General features: G+C 55.2%; 1 protein-coding gene across 4 annotated transcripts in view; it reads left to right on the forward strand.

Moving 5' to 3' along the window:
* ACOT7 (acyl-CoA thioesterase 7) overlaps positions 1 to 20,768 on the forward strand; it is a 111,018-nt gene that overhangs the window by 24,054 nt on the left and 66,196 nt on the right. For 3 of the 4 annotated variants that reach the window (XM_087858627.1, XM_045803534.2, XM_045803533.2), the window contains one exon: positions 15,894 to 16,011. In XM_087858627.1, coding sequence (XP_087714753.1) covers positions 15,894 to 16,011 — 118 coding nt within the window. Of the gene's footprint in view, positions 1 to 4,105; positions 4,204 to 15,893; positions 16,012 to 20,768 lie in introns of those variants that run through there. The other variant, XM_045803532.2, reaches the window with a different exon arrangement.

Here is a 20,768-nt window from a genome sequence, read left to right on the forward strand (position 1 = left end):
GACCTCCATGTTACAGGTGAAGAACAGACCCTGGAGGTGTGGTGGCTGACTTAGGGACAGTGGCAGGTGTGGCGGAACAGGACTAGGCCCCAGACTGTATCTCCTGGGTTTATTCACCGTGGGCGTTTCCTTACTGCATCTTGGCGGCACCTGCCAGTGTGGTCTGTGGGTTATGCCCAGCGGGATGGGCTGTTTGATGCCCAGTGTGTTGGGTGGGGCTGTGGTTTTAGAGGCTGAGAGGGTCACTCCCCTGTCACCTTGGTCCCTTCTCTGTCGAGTCCTGCTCTCCCCAGAGCCACTGCCATTGACTGTCTTTCAGGGACAGCCTCCTTAACGTCCAGGAGATTCTAAGAGCCCTTGCACTGTGAGACTCAGGGTGCCCACACTGGCAACTGGCCCATGCTCTCAGTTATTTTGGAGAAGTCCTCAGGACCTGCTCATGTGCCCACTTCGGGCTTCACTGCCAGTCCCCTGGGTGTGAAAGAGGGCTTTGATCCATGCCATGGTGGGACCGGGTTGTACTGGGCAAGTAGGGCTCTTAGTGAGGCCTCCTCTCACCTCTTCTGGGCGTTGTGGGCACAGAGCTGGTGCTGAGATGCTGGGGGCATCTTGCTTCCAGCACAGGGACTGGGCAGCCCCCTGGGGACTTGAGTGCAGTTGCCATCACCTCTCAGAGAAATGGGCTGAGTTCAGTAAATGCTCCCGGGGTCAGCGACTAAAGTAGAAACCCAAGGTTTTTGCCACCAACATGGGATTCTCCACAAGGCAACAGCGGGGGTAGTGCAGGAGAGATGTTTATTTACTTATATTATTAAGGTATAATTAATATAACAGCACATACTTAAAATGAAGAATTTGATGAATTCTTATTTTTTATTTTTTTATTTTTTTTAAAGATTTTTATTGATTTATTTGAGAGATTGAGAGAGAGAGAGAGAGAACGAGCAGGGGGAAGGACAGACAGAGGGAGAAGCAGACTCCCCACGCGCAGGGAGCCCTATGCGGGACTCGATCTCAGGACCCTGGGATCACGCCCTGAGCCGAAGGCAGACGCTTAACGACTCAGCCATTCAGGCGCCCCAGAATTTGATGAATTCTGACATCTGTACACATCTGGCAAACCATCACCGTAGTCAAGGTAACGATCATGTCCATCACATTAGGAGCTCCCTCCTGCCTCTGGAGAAGCCCAGGCAACCACTTACCTACATTCTGTCATTACAGATCAGTTTGCGTTTTCTGGAATTTTATAGAAATGGAACCACGCGGGATCTGCTTTCAGCATGGTCACTCTGAGATTATCCATGCCGTTGCACGAAGGGGTGGCCCGTTTCTTTTTATTGCTGAATATATTCCATCGTGTGGGTGGACCTCAGTCCGTCTATCCATTCCTCTGTGGACAGGCGTTCCCATCGTTGCCAGTTTGGGGCTGTGACGAGCAACAGCCCTATGAACATTCGTCCACAAGTCTTTGTGGGGACACTTGCTTTTCTTGGTCGCAAGGGCAAGTACTAGGAGCGCAGTGCTGGGTGATGCGGTAGGTGTAGGCTTAACTGTTTAAGAAACTGCTGACCTTGGGGCGCCTGGGCGGCTCAGTCAGTTAGGTGTCCGACTCTTGATTTCGGCTCAGGTCATGATCTCAGGGTTGTGAGGTCAAGCCCCACATCTGGCTCTGTGCCGGGCGTGGCATCTGCTTGAGATTCCCTCTCTCCTTCTCCATCTGCCCCTCCCTGCTTGTGTTCTCTCTTCCTCCCTCCCTCCCTCTCTCTGAAGTAAATAAATCTGAAGAAACTGCTGCCCTCTTTTCCAAAGCGGGGTGCCATTGTGCATTTCCGACAGCGGCCTTGCTGCCGCTCCACGTCCTCCCCGACACTTGCTGCGGTCAGTCTTCTAAATTTTACCTGTCCTGAGGTGTGGAGCAGGCTCTCCTTGTGATTTTAGTTTGTATTTTCCTAATGTCTAATGATGTCAAGCATCTTCTCACGTGCGAATTTTACACCCACAGATCTTGTTTGGTGAAGTGTTTGTAAAAGAGCCTTTTGCTTCTGAAGAAATTGGGTCATTTGTGTTGTCACCATGATGCTTTGAGAGTTCTTCCTGTGGTCTGGACACGAGTCCGTCCTTCCCGCCCTGCTGGTCCCGGGGCGGGAGCTTCTGCCGGAGGACAGTGGCCTCTGACTCTGGGAAAGGCCGCTGGGCGTTCTCCAGTTCTCTGAGCGCCCTCTGCCCCGTTAGGCTGATTGACCCCTGAGTCTGGAGTTGTGTGTCTCTCATGTCCTGCCTTTCTCCTGGGCTCTGGGCCGGGGCGGCTCGTGACCTTTTCCAGCTTCCAGAAGCCTTGAAAGCTGAAGGAAACAGTTGCCACAGAGCCCTCAGAGGAATGCAACCTCGTTGTGCGTGGAGCTCGTTGACTCTTTGGAGGCAGAAGCTCTGAGGCCGCCGCCGTGTCCCGCTGCGCCTGGCTTTCCTGGGGCTCAACCTGGGAGCTCTGACCTGGGCCTGAGAGTTCTGGAGGCGGAGGGGGGGCCTGTTTCCCGCCAGTGGTCTGCAGCCAGGTGTTCTGGTGACGGCTTTACTGTGACCTTGCACCCCTGCGTTCATGTACTCGTGCGCGCAGGTCGGTGTTTTCTGCTGTGTTCACAAGCTTGGGCAACCGTCACTGCGATTTAATTCCAGAACATTTTCTTCACCCCCAAAAGAAGCGCTGTGCTCTTTGGCTCTCACTCCCCATTCGCCTCCCCCGGGGCCTGGTGACCGCCGGTCTGCTGTCTGTCTGCGGACTGGCCTGCCCTGGACGTTTCGTGTCCGAGGAGCCGAGCCTGCTGTGAGGGCTGCTTGCGCTCAGCATCGTGGTCTCAGCCTTCCTCCGCACGGTTCCTTCGCGTGGTCCTGTGCCGTCGCGTGCGTAGACGCGTGCTGTTTGTCCGGTCCTGCGTGAGCGGCACGGGGGCTCCTCCCCGCGCTTTTGGCTGTTAGGCTCATGTTGCCAGGATCCTTTCCCGACATCTGGTTTCATCATTTAAAATGGCTCCTGGTTAACTCAGAGCATGAGAAGCCACCTCATGGCTCCTTCACTCTGTAATTATTGACTCAGAAGGCGGACAACACACGCTTCCTCCCTGTGGGAAGTCGGCGTGGCCGTGAGGCACCGTCCTCGCCGCTTCGATCGCTGTGGGTGGACCTGTAGGTATTTCCCTTGGTCGTGTCATTTCCTGCAGATTTCCCTGGTGGGTTGTTTTGTTTTGTTTTTTACATCTTAGCTCTGCTGGTTTGGGGTGTATCCGTGTACGCGGGTGTTACGTAACTGATGGTGCCCCGCATCCAGGGATCATTCCGTCTGAGAGCTGCCTTCCCTCTGATGACGCAAGCGGAGAGCACTTCATTGGGTCTGACCTCTGCGGTGTGTCTCGGAGCTTTCCTCTAGCTGGCGCTCTCGCAGGCGCAGGTCTGGGTGGCCGGCTTCTCCATGAGAGGTTTCTCTCTCCGGGGCCCCGCTCTCAGGATCCCCGTGTGCTCCGGGCTGTTTCTCCTTAAGCCAGTCCCGGAGTGCTGTCATGATCTTTCCATAACTGAGAAGGAACGTGGTGGGGCAAGTTGTGCCTGCTTCTCGTCCGTCTGTGAGTCATCACCCCATCACCTGGGTGGCGTTTTGCCGGGAAGGACTGTAGGTCCTTGCCGTGTGCGGGAGGCTGCGTCTCCCCCCCGCCCAGCACCCTCCTGGGACACCACCTCCAAGGTGCAGGATGCCAGGTCCTCCAGGTCTGCGGGATGCGGGCCTGGGGCCTCCCTCCTCGCCTCTGTGCACCTGCTTTCCTCACAGGTAGAAGCTGGGGCCCCAGCATCTTCTTCGACTCCGATTTCCTGTGATTTTAAGCGATTTGAAAAGGTCATGGGCACATGCAGCGCTGGGAGTGCTGGGGTGGCCGCTCCTACCTGGGGTGGGCCGTGTGCCCAGCACACCCAGGGTTGAGACTGAGGGGGAGAGAGAAGCCAGCGTTGCTTAGGGAGGCGGCGATGCCCGCATGGAGGAATGGGGCCAAGTCCAAAGGGCACAGCATCTGGGCTGAGGCCCCCTCTCGGTCCCATCTGGCTGGGGCTCAGGAAGAGACGAACAGAGACCATGCTCGTGCTTCGGCGGGGTGCGTCCCTGAAAGTGTTGAGGAAGGGAGCTGACGAGGCCTGTCTTAGGGAGAAGGCCAAGCTGTAAGACGACTGTGGGAGGACTGGAGGTGGGGGGGCCTGGAGGGGCCCTGGTTGTGGTTGTGGGTGGGAAGAGCTGTGGTGCCTGGACACGTGGCTCAGGGCTGCCCCATGGCTGGAGTGGACACCCGTGGCCTTGGGGGCCTTTTCTCTGACCTGAAGGTGATAGATGGGCTTGACCAGACCCAGCACACAGCCCTCTTAAGGGGGTGGTCTGCATCCTGAGTGGCTTGTGGGGGAAGCGCTCTTGGCCTTTTGGTCCAGGGGTAGGGAGTGAGACCAGGCTTCTCCGGCCAGGGAAGGCAGGAGGAGGGGCAGGTTGCCGACCAGGTGCACATAGGGCCTGAGTACCCAGCTGACCGGAGGGGACCTAGAGTGGCTGGGGTGGTGGCCTCTGTTCACTCTGTGTCTCCCAGGCACTGGTTTGCTCTTTGATTTGACACCTGTTTGTGGCACTTTGCTTTGTGTCCTGCGCGGTGCCCGGTGCTGGGGACTTAGGGAGCAGGATGGCCCCAGGCCCTGCCCTACAGGAAGAGTCCTCGGGCCTGCCTGCAAATGGGGTCGTTTCTACTCAGGATGAAGGACCGTCATGGACAGCTGAAGGACTGTCACGGACAGCCCTAGGACTGTCATGGACAGCTGAGGGGCCAAAGGAGGTCTGCGTCCTGCCAGGGCCCCTGTCAGGCTGTGTGGGTGGGGGAAGGCTTTGGGGAAGGTTTTCTACCCAGACTCTGCCCTGACTGCCCCTCCAGGTAGACATTTCGGGTGTGGTTGGTGGGCCCGTCAGAACCCCCTCCCCTGCCCAGCTCCCCGGCGCTAAGCTGAGGACAGCCTTGCCGCTTTCTGCCCCACCTTCCTGCCCTGGCCGCCCTCCCTGTGGAACCCACTGCTGTGGTCCTGGTTAGTCTGGAATTTTGCTTCTGTCTCCTTTCACATACAGGTGGGAGGACTTGGGACAATGGTAGTTGTGCCTTTAGGAACAATTAGGCCGTATTTTAGGGAGACCACCAGGAGCTGGGAGCATGCTGGGCCTTTGGTGAGTGAGAGCAGCTGCAGACTGAGTTTGCTCTGGCCTAAGTTTACCTGTTATACAGTACCTGCTGGAGTTGCCCCACAGGCGAGGGGGACCTGTGTCCTGGAGCCAAGTCGACAGTTTTCAGGAAGGGGACCCTCAGATAGCTTGCAGGCAGATCGATTCATTCGGGCAGCCGTCGCGGCGGCCCCACATGGTGGTGGCACTGGGGTGCAGGGACAGTAATTACACGTCCCACCTCCTCTCCCGGGCTGCCACCTTCTCACCTGCTCCTCGGCCACACTGATGGCTTGCCTTCTTTCTTCCCAACACCCGGTGGGAGGGGAGAAGGGCAGGCCCTCCCTCGGAGACGTAAGGTCTGGCTCTGGCCGCCGGGCACCCGAGAGGGGAGGAGGCAGGTCTGTGTGGTGGTGGCCGCCATGGTGGTGGTGGCAGTCAGGGGAGAGCGGGGACTGGTGCAGCAGCCTGCTTCCTCTACCCACTTCCCTTCCAGTGGTTCACCTGGCCCCCAGAGCTCTGGGAGGTAGCCTTGGGGACAGGTGTCAGATGCCAGCCCCTCTGGGTAGGATGTTGGGCTCTGCCCCCGATGCAACCCCTCGCTGTGAGTCTCACTCTGGCCTGAGACCCTCCGCCCCGTCTGTGTCTCAGGAAGCACAGAAGGCTTGCGGTGGGTCCGCGCCGGGGGCCCAGCCGGTCCTGAGACCCTGGAGAAAGTCTGGGTGGGCGTCTGCCCTGTCTCTCGGCCCCCCAGGGGCTTCTCAGAGATGGCACCCATCTGCATGAGTTCTTGATCTCGCGGCACCACAGCGAAGGGCTCAGAGATGTACTTCTCCACTGTCATTATTTACAAAGCGAAGTTTCTATGACAACCGGCTTTTGGTAGACTCCTCGGATTGGTGAGGCAGCCTCTTCCTGGTTAGATTGGGCAGGCCTGTGTGCCGGGGAGTTGGGACGGTGCTTTTGGAGAGGGAGGGTGGGTGACTGGGCTGCCACTAACCCCCTACTTCTCTCGGGACCCAGGACAAACCGGCGGGCATGGCTTTCCAGTTGAGCAGGTACCCCCAGTCTTAAGCCCCCTCCTTCTCTCGTGGGGGCTGCTGTGGCAGATAGTCTGTCTGGGGGCACTTCGACGGGGTCAGATGGTAGAGGGGATGCGGCTCCTGTGTCCAGTGGGTGGGCTGGCCGCCTTCGTGTGGCCAAGGACAACTGTGCTCTTGTTCCTACTGTCTCCGGATGTTAGGTGGGACTGAAGCTGGGACAGCAAGACCAGCCCCTGCGTGACCCCCCTCCCCCCCGCCGGGCTCTTGGCAGCGTCATACCCTGAGTGCCCAGAAGAGTCAAGCCGTGAGGCTCAGCACTCTCCCTCCCTGAGAGAGCCCTTGGGATGATGGCAACTGCTTCTCTTTGCAGCCTTGCTGCTTCCGGTGCTTCCCTTTCTCTTGCCCGCTGGGTTCTGTGGTTGTGCGGGGTGCCGCTCTGCTTCCTGCCTGCTCAAGCGCCCGGCACTCTGGGTTCTTGGGATCTGTGGGTGCTGGTCAGCCGGCTGCACCTGGAGCCTTCTCCTGGCTCATCCCCTGTCCCGGCCAAAGTGTGAGCCTGGGCATTCGGGTGTGATTGGCGCCAGCCATTTCTCCATCCTTTCCTCTTCCGGGGGCTGTGATGGGGACTCTGGGGTTGAAGGGACTTTGCTGGAACCTTCTTAGGCAGCAAGTTGGAGAGGATAAGCAGTGTCACTTGGGCTTCTGATTGGCAGGTCCCCTGTAGAAAGAAGAGGTGTTCACATGTGCCATGGTCGAGGCTGACTGTGGGAACCAGCCCCATCCCCCAGCCCACATGGTCCTCCTGGCACATGCCCACCCCGTGGTCAGCCCCACAGCTCTTTTCCCGCCAGGAATGGCAACACCTGCTCTTCCTTGCCTCCCTGCCAAGGCAGCAGCTACCTGAACTGAGCAGGAAGGAAGCTTAAAAGCTACAGCTGTGGGTTAGGTCAGGGCAGAAGCACCCTGTTGTTGTCCCTGCTCAGCACACCTGTTACTGCCTAGCAGGGACAGGCCCAGGGACCTTCCGCACAATCTGTGAGGTGTCCTTGACACTGGCTGCCCTGCAGGCCCCCACCTGGACCACAGCAGCAGGCCCTTTGGCTCTGCCTGTCTTCGGTGCAGGTGGAAATCCCGAGAGGACTTTATCTGTCCGGAAATCCGGCTGTGCCTGGTGCTGCCTGCTACCTTCTACCTCAGGGAGCTATTTTAGCTTTCACTGTTGGATCGAGGACCCCCCTCCCCCAGTTACCACGGAACTCATGCTGCAGTGTTGTATTTTAATTTATTTTATTTTATTTTATTTTTGTGTGTTTTATTTTATTTTATTATTTTTTTTGAAGATTTTATTTATTTGAGAGAGAGAGTGCCAGCAAGCACAAGCAGGGGGAGTGGCTGAGGGAGAAGCAGGCTCCCCGCTGAGCAGGGAGCCCGACGTGGGGCTCAATCCCAGGACCCCAGAATCATGACCTGAGTGGAAGGCAGATGCCTAACCGACCGAGCCGCCCAGGCGTTTTAGCAGGGACATTTTGGTGTCAGAATCAGAGAGTCTGGCCCTTTGCTGGGGGCTGAGGGAGAGATGGGCAATGGTCAGCCCCCTGTGCTGGAGCCTGGCCTGGGCTGGCCAGGCTGGGGACCCAGGCGCGGAGTGTCAGGCTGTGGTTGCAGCCACCACCGTGGGTCCTGTGGGGCTCATCTTCACTCACTGCTGTCTTCTGTGAGCGTAGCCCCCCTGAGTGGGAGTGTCCTGTGGCTGCCATGACCAGTGACCACAAACTGGGTGGCTTAAAACAACAGAAATTTATGTTCTTACAGCCTGGAGGCCACAAGCCCCAAATCCTGGTGTCCGCAGGGCCACGCTCCCCCTGAGGGCCCTGGGAGAGGATCCCTCCTTGCCCTCCCAGCTTCGGGTGGCTCCTGGCGTCCTTGCATTTCTTGGCTTGTAGACACGTTGCTCCGGTCTCTGCCTCTTCCATTGTGTGTCCAAATTTCCCTCTTTTCACAAGGACACTAGTCACTTTGGATCAGAGCACACCCTGATGACCTCATCTTAACTTGATCAGGCTTGCAAAAACCCATGTCTAAATAATGTCCCGTTCACAGGTTCTGGGCGCTAGAGCGTGAACATATCTTTTGGGGGACACAACTCAACCCAGTATAAAAGCTCTGTGTGGGGCAAGGAACAGGGGGGCAGGGCCTGTCCTCAGGGTGTCTGCTGTGAGGCCAGGTACGCAGAATGCAGGGGGAACAGGTTTAATCATGTTTGGCAACATCTGTAGGATAAACTCCCACGAGCAGGGTTGCTGGATCGGAGCAGGCCTGCGCGGCTGGAGTTTTGCTGAGTAATGCTGGGCTGCCCTCCAGGAGGCTGTGTCCACTTATGCTCCCCCATTCATAGATGAATCTGCTTTCCTCTCAGAGGATAGGTCAGATGTTGCTGGGACAGGTGGGTACAGGTAGGGCGGTGGGAAGGCCCAGCCAGGGGTGCCTGGCAGACAGCCCTGGTTTGGCCAGGACAATGGGAGATAAGGCAGGAGAAGTTCCAGATCCCTGAGGGCTTAAACCCCTCACTAGGGAGTTTAAATCTTGATTCCGTAGATGGGAGGGGCCCTGGCCGGTCTCAGCAGGTGATCGAGGACTAGAATCCTGCTTAAGATGGTGATGCTTGAGGCAGTGGGCTAAGTGGCCAGTTAGGTCCAGGAGGTGAGAGGCAGGTGCGGAAGCCTCCCTTGGCATTGTGCCTTCTCCTCTGGGTTTTCTTTTCTCGTTGTTTAATAGTGAAGAGGAAAGCGAAGCACTTTTCATACCCATGTCTTCATTAAAAGTGGGAAAACTAAAGCTTGACTGAGGGCCCACATGTTCTCCTGGCTGCCCTCACTCCTCAGACACCTGCCTGCCTGGAGGTGACCAGGCCAGGGGGGAGGGAGCTCTAGGGAGGGGAGCTGGGGAGGAAGGCCCCGAGGGAGTGACTGGCTGGCGTTTCAGGGGTCCTGGAGGACTGCCCTGGCCAGCAGCTCCTGAGCCCTGGGGGCCATTTGGGCCGAGGGGTTGGGGAGTGAGCTGGGCTCCGGTCTCCCTGCCTCTGCAGTCGCTGCAGAGTGCGGGGCAGGATCAGGTCCTGTGGAGGGAGGGTCGGGCCTGCACCCTGTGCCTGAGTGGCCAGCTGGCCTGGGGAATTAGGACCCAGAGTGACCAGGAAGGGTGGGGGTTGGCAAGTGTCCCAGTGAGCTTTTGTGCCCGACAGCATGTGGTCTGGAGCTCCTGCATTTACTCCCAAGTGCCCAGGCTCCTGGGGGCAGCCGGATGTTGATGATGTGGGGTTTCTGGGGACCCTCAAGTGTCGCAGGATGGCCCCAGGCACTATCTCAGAGGCTGCCTCCTTATCAGTCTCTTTCTCAGTGCCCCGCCGCCGGATGTGAGCACTTCCTCGTCTGCCCTGTGGCGCCTAGTCTGCCCTTCTCTCCCAGGCCATGCCGCAGGCCACGCCGCAGTGCTGTGGGCCAACCATGGCAGGCATAACTCCACTTTACAGACAGGCAAAGTGAGGCCCGAGCGGGGAATCAGGCTCCCCCAGAGGCAGGCTCTGGTGCTTGTAGGAAAGGCTGGACTCAAGTTTCCCCCATGCTCTGGAATCCAGGGGCTCTGTTCTCCCTGGCCAGCCCCATGCCCCCTTGCAGCCCCTGTGGTACCTGTGTCCCAGGAGGACCAGCCTCTGGGCGGAAATGGCCGTCTGTCTTTACTAAGTTGAAAACAGATACAAAGGAAAGAGGTTGATAACAGCAGTTTTGTCATTTATTTATTTAATCAGGGAGAGAGAGAGATCGAGCACAAGCAGTGGGGAGGGGCAGAGGGGGAAGCAGGCTCCCCACTGAGCAAGGAGCCCTCCGCAGGACTCGATCCCAGGACCTTAGGATCATGACCTGAGCCCAAGGCAGCCCCTTACCCAACAGACCCACCCAGGTGTCCCAGTTTTGTTATTTAAATTGGCTACCTCTTTTTTTTTTTTTTTTAAAGATTTTATTTATTTATTCGACAGAGATAGAGACAGCCAGCGAGAGAGGGAACACAAGCAGGGGGAGTGGGAGAGGAAGAAGCAGGCTCCTAGCGGAGGAGCCTGATGTGGGGCTCGATCCCATAACACCGGGATCACGCCCTGAGCCGAAGGCAGACGCTTAACCGCTGTGCCACCCAGGCGCCCCTAAATTGGCTACCTCTTAACTCAGACTTAGAAAAAAATCAACTTAGTATAAGCCTGATTTTCTATTTTATTTTTAAGCCCGAATTTTCAAAAGTGGAAAATATTTTTTAAATGTTTTCTTATTTTATTTTTCCAGTTTTGTTGTGATGTAACTGACGTAGAATGTGGTATTAGTTTTAGGTATGCAAGGTGGTGGTTCCATCTGTGTCTGTAGCAGAGGGCTCACCCCAGTGACCGTTAACCTCTGTCGCCTGACCCGGTTACAGATTTTTTTCCCTGTGGTGAGAGTGTTTACCGTCTACTTTCTCAGCAACTTTCACGTGTCCGGTGCAGTATTGGGTAACTGGCGTCACCACGCTATCCTTAGGCCCCCAGGACTTGGTTACGTCGTGGTGGGAGTTTGCACCTGCTGCCGCACTGCCTGGCCTGGGGCAGCCGGTGGTCTGTTCTTGCTCCAAGCACCGTGTTTTCAGGTTCCACACGTGAGTGAGAGGAGGCAGTGCTGTCGTTCTGTGTCTGACTTACCCCATGCAGCATAATGCCCCCAGGGTCCAGCCAGTGACGGCATTCCCTCCTTTGCTACGGTTGGGTACGATCCCGTTGTATCTCCGCACCCCCCCCCCCCCCCGCCCCGTGAGCTGTGTGCATTCACCTGAGTGCTCGGGTGGCCGCCGTGTCTCGGCTGTACAAGTGCCACTGCAGAGACTGTGTGTCTTTTCGAGCTCAGCTGTAGGTTTCCTTCGGGTAAACACACCGAGGGGAGTTGCTGGATCATGTGGTAGTTCTGGCTTTAATGTTTTGGAGCTTCTGTACTGTTTTCCACAGTGGCTGCACCAGCTTGTGTCCCCACCAACAGTGCACGGGGTTCCTTTTTCTCCACGTCCACACCAACACCCGTTCTCTTTTGTCCTTTTGATAACAGCTTTTCTAACAGGTGTGAGGGGATATCTCACGGTGGTTTTGATTTTCATTCCCCTGTTGATGAGTGGTATTCAACACCTTTCCATCTACCTGTTGGCCATCTCTGTCTTCTTTAGAAAAATGTCTAGTCGGTTTCTTTGCCTGTTTTATTTTTTTAAATTTATTTGAAATTTATTTTTTTTTTAAGTAAGATCTACACCCAACATGGGGCTTGAACCCACGACCTGAGATCAGGAGTCGGGTGTTCTACCGACTGAGCCAGCCAAGCACCCTTCTTTGTGCGTTTTATTTATTTGTTTATTTAATAAAGATTTTATTTATTTATTTATTTATTTATTTATTTATTTATTTATTTGAGAGAGAGAAAAAGCAACAGCATGAGCTGGGAGGAGAGGGAGAAGCAGGCTCCCTGCTCAGCAGGGCTCGATCCCAGGACCCCAGGATCATGACCTGAGCCGAAGGTAGATGCTTAACCGACTGAGCCACCCAGGCGCCCCCTCTTTGCCCATTTTATTTTTATTTTTATTTATTTGTTTATTTTTAAAGATTTTATTTATTTATTTGACAGAGATAGAGACAGGCAGTGAGAGAGGGAACACAGGCAGGGGGAGTGGGAGAGGAAGAAGCAGGCTCACAGCGGAGGAGCCTGATGTGGGGCTCGATCCCATAAAGCCGGAATCACCCCCTGAGCCGAAGGCAGACTCTTAACGACTGCGCCACCCAGGAGCCCCTCTTTACCCATTTTATTTTTTTATTTTTTATTTTATTTTATTTTTAAATTTTTTTATTTTTTTTTTTAATGATTTTTTATTATGTTAGTCACCATACAGTACATCCCCGGTTTCCGATGTAAGGCTCGATGATTCATTAGTTTCGTATAACACCCAGTGCACCATGCAAACGTGCCCTCCTTACTACCCATCACCGGTCTATCCCATTCCCCCACCCCCCTCCCCTCTGAGGTCCTCAGTTTGTTTCTCATAGTCCATAGTCTCTCATGTTTCATTCCCCCTTCTGATTACCCCCCCTTTCTTTATCCCTTTCTTCCCCTACCGATCATCCTAGTTCTTATGTTCCATAGATGAGAGAAATCATATGATAGTTGTCTTTCTCTGCTTGACTTATTTCACTTAGCATTATCTCCTCCAGTGCCGTCCATGTTGCAGCAAATGTTGAGAATTCGTTCTTTCTGATAGCTGAGTAATATTCCATTGTATATATGGACCACAACTTCTTAATCCAGTCATCTGTTGAAGGGCATCTTGGCTCCTTCCACGATTTAACTATTGTGGACAATGCTGCTATGAACATTGGGGTGCATATGGCCCTTCTCTTCACTACGTCTGTATCTTTGGGGTAAACACCCAGTAGTGCAATGGCTGGATCATAGGGTAGCTCAAGTTTTAACTTTTTAAGGGACCTCCACACTGTTTTCCAGAGTGGCTGTACCAACTTGCATTCCCACCAACAATGTAGGAGGGATCCCCTTTCTCCACATCCTCTCCAACAATTGTTGTTTCTTGCCTTGTCTATTTTTGCCATTCTAACTGGCGTAAGGTGGTATCTCAGTGTGGTTTTGATTTGAATTTCCTTGATGGCTAATGATTTTGAACATTTTTTCATGTGTCTGTTAGCCATTTGTATGTCTTCATCGGAAAAGTGTCTGTTCATATCTTCTGCCCATTTTTTGATTTATTTGTTTCTCGTGTATTGAGTTTGAGAAGTTCTTTGTAGATCTTGGATACCAGTCCTTTATCTGTAGTGTCATTTGCAAATATATTCTCCCATTCCGTGGGCTGCTTCTTAGTTTTTCTGTTTCCTTGGCTGTGCAGAAACTTTTAATCTTAATGAAGTCCCATAAATTCATTTTATCTTTTGTTTCTCTTGCCTTTGGGGATGTGTCATGAAAAAGGTTGCTTTGGCCGATGTCGTAGAGGTTGCTGCCTATGTTCTCCTCTAGAATTTTGATGGATTCCTGTCTCACATCGAGGTCCTTCATCCATTTGGAGTTTATTTTTGTGTATGGTGTGAGATAGTGGTCAAGTTTCATTCTTTTGCGTGTAGCTGTCCAATTTTCCCAGCACCATTTATTGAAGAGACTGTCTTTTTCCCACCAGATGTTTTTTCCTGCTTTATCAAATATTAGTTGCCCAAAGAGCTGAGTGTCCATTTCTGGGTTCTCTATTCTGTTCCATTGGTCTATGTGTCTGTTTTTGTGCCAGTACCATGCTGTCTTTGTGATCACAGCTTTGTAGTACAGCTCGAAATCCGGCATTGTGATGCCCCCAGCTTTGTTTTTCCTTTTCAACAGTTCCTTGGAGATTCGGGGCCTTTTCTGTTTCCATACAAATTTAAGGACTATTTGTTCCAGTTCTTTGAAAAATGTCCTCGGTATTTTGATCGGGATAGCATTGAAAGTCCCTCTTTACCCATTTTAAAATCAGATTTTTTTTTTCCACTGTTGAGTTGTGTGAATTCTTTATATATATTTTGGATATTAACCACTTATCAGATACACGATTTGCAAATATTTTCTCCCATTCTGTAGGTTGCCTTTTCATTTTGTTTTAAAAAGATTTTATTTATTTTAAAAATATTTTATTTATTTATTTGACACACAGAGCGTGAGCACCAGTAGGGTGAGCAGCAGAGGGAGAGGGAGAAGCAGGCTCCCCACTGAGTAGGGAGCCTGACATGGGGCTCAATCCCAGGACCCCTAGATCATGACCTGAGCCAAAGGCAGCAGCCTAACCGACTGTGCCACCCAGCGCCCCTGCCTTTTCATTTTGTTGGTGGTTTACTTTGCTCTGCAGAAGCTTTTTACTTTGGTAAAGTCCCAGTTGTTTATTTTTGCTTTTGTTGCCTTTGCTTTTGGAGTCAGATCCAAAAAACCATTACCAAGACTGACGTCAAGGAGCTTACCGTAAGCCTGTGTTTTCTGCTAGGAGTTTCATGGTTTCCATTCTTATATTCAAGTCTTTATCCGTTTTGAGTTGACTCAAGAAATATTTTTAAATGAATGTTTGAGAAGCCAAGTGAAGCTTCTTTCCGGTTCTCTGGGGTTCCCCTGGCCTCTGCTCAGGTTACCATGACTGCTGCCCTGAGCCAGTGAGGCAGGGCGAGAAAGCCACATGACCTGAGTGGGTCTTGGTTCTCATAGCTGGCTCTCCCCCGAGATGAAGGGGTCACATTTGGGGGTGGATAAGAGTCCGCTGTCAGTCACCGCAAGATGTCTGTGCTTATTTGCCAGAGAATAACATCTTCCAGCTCTGTCTTGGAGCTTCCGACCTTCTTGCAGTCGGTTGGGTAAATATTTACCTAGAGGGTAAAATACTGCTGGTGAGCGAGCGTGCATTGCATGGGCCGTGTGCCAGGCACTGCGCTGGACTTGTTATCTGCATTGTCTTGTGAGTCTGTCCTCCCACTGTCAAGGGCAGTGGTTCAGTTATTATACCTATTTTAAAGACAAGGAAGTGGGGGTATGAGAGTTTGGTCAGCTTGCCCAGCTCACCCAGATAGTAAGAGCGGGAGCCAGGAATGATCTCGGAGTCTGATTGGCCAGACTGAGCTGCTGTGCAGAGCTGTCGGGAGGTCATAGCCCCAGAGGGTGGCAGAGCTCCCTGGCCCTGCGAGGAGGGTGCTGGTCCTGGGGGCTGTGCTGGGTGAGCCCATGTGGATGGCAGGCATGCTGGAACCGTGGCATGCTCTCTGCCCTTCCCGTCTCCAGGCCTGAGGCTGGTGAAGGCAGATTGCATTAGCCTGACTGTGGTTTGGGAAAGTGCCAGCTCGGCTGAGGTTGCCCACTGTAAGAGCACCAAGCTGGCTTTTTGCGATTCCAGAGATTTCTTGGTTTCCCCACCACTGGGTGCCCACAGCAGGGATGCAGTTTTTCCTCTTTGGGGCAGTGAGGTGGCATTTCAGTTCCCCCTGACCCTGGAAAGCTCCCAGTTCCCAATCCCAGGGACTCAGCCCCTCAGGCTCCCTGAGGAGCTCAGCAGGCCAGGGGCAGGTGGTGACAGGTGTTCCCCTGCTGACAGGAGTCTCAGAACTGTGGCACGTTTCCACTTCTCAGAGCAGCCAAGGCTCCGTGCATTAGCCCCTCTTCCACGGGGTCACAGCCTATGTCCTAGTGCTCATTCATCACTGCTGATCACTGGCGAGCCTGGGAACCAGGAGGGGCAGGTGTGCTGGGAACCTCAACAGCCATGTTGCTGCCTTGCTGCCTTTGTCAAAGGCCCCTGCTGTCACCCCTTCCCGGCGGGGTGCCTGTGGCTTCGGGGATACGGTCCTGCTGCCTTCCTCCCTCCCCCCATGGAGACAGGACCCTTGTCTGGGGCCGTCAGATCAGCAGCCCACTCTGACCAAACTCCTGGAAAGTTCCTTTTCCTTCTTCGGGAGCCATTGGTCTCTCTGGAGGACCTTCTCCTCACCGTGGGTTGTCGCTGTTCATGAGTGACGTCCTTCTCAAAGGCCTCATGCTGCCGCTTCTCTCTCTTCTGCCTAGGATCATGCGGCCGGATGATGCCAATGTGGCTGGCAACGTCCACGGTGGAACCATCCTGAAGATGATCGAGGAGGCAGGGGCCATCATTAGCACCCGACACTGTAACAGCCAGAATGGGGTAAGCGTCTGCGGGCCATCACCCAGCCCGCTTGGGATCACTGGGAAGATTCCAGGGCCAGGAGGCCTGAGGTCCCTCTGTGTGTATCATCACACCACTCTTGGGTTGGGACAGGAGTTTACTTGCAGTGTTCCCCTCCTTCATCCCCTTCTAGAATCCCTGGATGGGACCAGTTGCCGTGGTGCTTGGTTTGGGACTCATCAAGGAGGGATGGGGGACAGCTAGAGAGTAAGCTCGGAGATGGCCGAGAGCTGCCTTTAAGCTCCTCCCCCTCCATCCAGAAGAGTCTTGGTTTCTAGAATCCCCCCTCCCCAGCTTGGCTGCCCTGGGCCTGACCCTCCATTGCTCCATCTACGCCCCAGGGGCGGGGTGGGGCCTGGGCAAGCACTGGCACTCTTACCGGGGAAGCCCAGCGAAGCCCTGCCAGAGTGCCCGGGATGAGGGCCAGGCTTTCTGCTTTTGCAAGTTGGGCAGCTGGGGGGCATTTGGCCCATCCTCTCCTGCCCTGCCTCCAGCCCCGGGGGGACCTGACATTTCCTCTGGAGGCCACCCAACGCCTTTGCTGGGGACGGGGTCTGTCTTGCGCCACACTGCCACCTGGGGGCCAGCAGAGGTGCAGAACCACTGGCTTCTATGTCCCTGTGTGTGTGTGTCCCTGTGGGCCTGGGCCAGCCACCTGCTGTGATGAGAGGAGGAATGCATGCTGGCTGGAACAGGGAGAGAAGGAGAGAGAGCGCAGCACGTGTGTGTGTGTTTGTGTGTGTGTGTGTGTGTGTGTGTGTGAGAGAGAGAGAGAGAGAGAGAGAGAGAGAGAGAGAACAAAGCCAGGGTGAATGTTTCAATGGGTGGACATGGGCTTAGGGGACCTCAGCATGCTGTGAAGGAGGGGCTCACCTGCCCAGCTAGGGGTCTGGATTTGTTCAGGTGCCCTTGGAGTTCTGGGGCAAACCAGGCCATGTTCAGAGTGCGCCCTCTGGTGGCAGCACAGAGGATGGGCCTGAGATATGGGGCGGGGGCTAGGGTGAGGGCCCAGCCCCTGGTGGCCCACTGAGACAGTGAGGGTCCCAGGCAGGCCTGGCGGGACAGGCTGGACCCTGGGAAGGAGAACCTTAGGATGGGGGAGAAGGGGGGGGGCTTGGGTGGTGAGAACCCACGTAACTGCTGCTGGTTAGTGAGTTTTTGCAAAGCTCTGAAGCGCTTCTGTTTATATAATCCTCCCCACACCCGTTATTATCCCTGTTACCCCCATTGCACGGGGGAGGAAGTGGAGGCACAGAGAGGCTGCATGCTTGCCCAAGGCTGCGGGGGGAAGCAGAGGGTGGGTCTGGGCCATGAATCCAGGCCTCGAACCTGTGCTTTGAGGCCCTGCTCCTCATTCCTTCCCTAGAGGGAGCCTGGGGTGCAGGAGGGATCGTTTTGACATGTTGGCTTGGAGATGTCTCTGGACTGGTGTTCCCAGGGTAGAGGTGTAGAAGTTCCAGGCTCAGGAGGGAGTGTGAGCTCCAGGCAGCTCTAGCTGGTTAGGTGCTGGCATGGGGGCCAATGCTGGCCTCTGAGGGGCTTCACTGGGGCTCTGGGTCAGGGAGGGGGCACCCTCACCCTACTCCCCTGGAGGTCTCATCCAGTCTATGCCTTTAGTACTGTCATGTAGCCCTGGGGTTCTGTTTCCAGCTGGAACCTCTTGGTTGGCTCCATCTGAATACTTAATTGTCCCCTTGACCTTGATGTGCCCAAAAAGACTCCCTGGACCTGTACCCAGACTGCTCCTCCCAGTCTCCCTCTGCTCTGTACATGACCTCTGTGGCATCTGGTTACCCACACTCAAAATCTGGGGCCTTCAGTGACCCCATTCTTTCTCTTCCGTTGTGGACACTGGCAGCCGATCCTGTTGGCTCCACCTGCTGGGTAGTTCTGGATCTGTGCACCATCCACCTCCCTAATCTCATTTCCCACGACTTCCTCTTAACACTCCCTTGGCCCACACTGGCTCTCTTGCTGCTGTGTGACTGGCCGGTGTTCCTACCCCAGGGCCTTTGCACTGCCTCTTCTCTCTGCCTGAGCTGCTCTTCCCCCCAGATATCTGCAGGACCCCCCTCACCTCCTTCCAGTCTGTGTAAATGACCTCCACTGAGGCCTTTCCTGATGACCAGCTCCCTTCTTGCTCCCAGCTGTTCTCAATAGCACTGTCGCTCCTAGAACATTGTGGGTTTTGCTCATTTATCTTTGGTCTGCTCATCCCTCCCTCTGACCCCTGCTAGAGTGTAAGCCCCGTGAAGGGAGGGACTTTCGTCTTTCGGGTCCCTGCTGGATGCTCAGCGTCTGGGTGGAGGCCTGGAACACAATGGCCTCCCATTGGCCATCTGCTCCTTGCCAGAAGGGTGTGTGTGGAATCGTCATCCCGTGGAGTGCTTACAGTGCACCAGTGACCACACTGTGTGCTTGACCTTTTCTTTATGGAATCTTCCCGAACGTGGTCTTAGCCCCACATTGTAGGTGAGGCGAGGAGGCCTAGAGAAGTTACACAGCTTCCCGAGGGTCCCCTCTTCTGCGTGCCCTCCGCTGAGGGCGGCCTGAGTGGGTGTAGGACAGGTGCGGTCCAAACAATCATAGTAGTGGGAGCGAACCTCTCTGACCCGCTCGTTCCCACGTTTGATCCCCCCGTGTCTGTGACGGGGCGGCTCACCCCTGTCTCCACAGATCATCCCCTCGAACCCTGGCAGCAGCCTGCTGGCCCCACTTCTTTCTATATTTTATGATGTCAAGAGCTAGTGAGAGGCAGAGCTGGGAGTTGAGCTCGGGGCCCAGTGCTGTTCTGACTGCTTCTGAAGCTGCTGTCGTGGCTCCAAGCCCGTGGCCGCTCAGGAGCCCGGCCCCCGAGGTATCTGGGCCCCCGAGCCATCTGGGCCCCCGAGCCCAGCGAGCGCTGTGATCCTGGTCATCTCTGGGACTGTGGTGAGGGCATTTCCTGGGATAGACTAATCAGAGGGCTTCTGGCTGCCTCCCGGGGTGGGGCTGCCCCTCCTGCTTTAAGCCCCAGCAGCAGGGAGCTCCAGGGCTGTGTCTGAGCACAGGCAGCCAGACGGGTGGTGTTCAGCTTGGAGATCCTCCTACCACATACAGATGTTCCTTGGCTCGTGGTTTGAATTTTTGGGTCTCACCTGTTCTTCACGGAATCCCAAAGACGGGCCCAGTGCCCTGCTAGGCCCTTGGACAGCACCTTATGGTCAGGTTGCCTCTGCCCTGGGTCCAGCTCGTGCTGCCCACGCCCCAGCCCGGAGGAGAGCCCCCAGGCAGCCCACCTGTCTCTTAGGCTGCCCTGTCTGCGAAGGACTCGGAGTGGCTGCCCTATAAACATTCATTCTCTCCTTTGGAACCAAGCTTAAGATTCCTAGCAAGCGGCTTCCAACCCAGAAGAGCCAGTGTGAGGCTTCTGCCGGCATCCCAGGCCAGGCCTGGGACTGCGTGGAGAGCAGGTCTGTCTCCCCCTGGGTCAGTGCCCATGTTCCGGGTCATGGAAGGGAACAGAAATGCCACCTGCTAAAAAGCTCACACGACTCTGAAGTGCGGGGATAAAAAATGAGCCAGTCTGCTCGTCTCCTCTGCCCCTCCTGCAGAGTCCTGGCCCCACGCCTTCCCTGGCCCTACAGGCTGTTCTGACCCCTTCGCTTGCACCCTGCTGTGCACCCCCCCCCACAGCCTCCACTGTGTGCACTCCAGCCTGCTCTCCCCTCCTCTGGGGTGCACACCTCCATACCTGCCTCCTCCCAATCAACACCTTTTCGTTCATAGCTCAGCTCAGATGTGCCCTCTGTGGGGAGGCTGCCCCCACCCCCAGCACTTCCCACACCGCCCTCTTCAGAGCACCTGCCACCATGTGGCTTTGTCCCGTTTGCTTACTTACCATCTGCTCTGACTCACTCCCCCGAATGCCGCACCAGGTGCAGGGCCTGGCTCCACGCATGCCGGTAGCTCCCTCCGGCAGAGGTCTCGGGTCCCCTGGTGTACCCGCAGTCAGCCACGGTCCAGAAGCAGATGACCCTCCCTCTGACGGAGCGTCAGAGGGTCAGTAGTCGCCTAACGCTGTCACCTGCCCACATCATTCACCTCCTTCATCTCGGCTCGCGGGCATTTTATCTTCTCTCCTCCTCCCAGGAAGAAGTGCGCTAAGATGGAGCTCGTCCATCCAAGACGAAGCTGCATTCCCATTAAAAATTATTCCTATATATATGCATGTATGCTGCCCGTGTGTGAGTGTAGCCATACCAAAATTTAACCACTCTCCAGTAAAGACACCTGGTTTCATTCCGTTTTGGGTCTTGCTAGCAGCGCATGGATAATTCCACCACGTGGGCCAGAGGCGGGGCCTCAGTTCCTGCCGGGCTCCACTCTGTGCATGCCTTTCCAGCTTTCTGCCAGTGGGTGGTGCTGTAGCCACAGAAGTCTGCTTAGGGGCCGCTGTGTTTCAGTGTCAGTGTGACTTACGGGGCGAGTGGGGGTGAAGCTGGTTCAGATCAGAATAGCTACAGCTTAGCCCTGGAACCTTTCCCAGCCACTCTGGTCCCCTGCCTTGCTGAGACCTGACTCTGGCATGTCTATAGGGACAAAAACTGGAGGGACGCCCAACCCCGCGTTCCTGAGACTCGCCTGGGAGGGGTGAAGGTGCGGGTTCCCTGAGTGTCCCTCCAGAGGCAGGTCCCGCTGGCTTGAACGGGCCAGGGAATTTGCATGTCCGTGAGGCGGCAGGTGGGCTCGTGCAC

Source organism: Ursus americanus, chromosome 33 (genome assembly GCF_024610735.1).
Source record: "Ursus americanus isolate L20-20 chromosome 33, mUrsAme1.1.p, whole genome shotgun sequence".
Taxonomy (NCBI): domain Eukaryota; kingdom Metazoa; phylum Chordata; class Mammalia; order Carnivora; family Ursidae; genus Ursus; species Ursus americanus.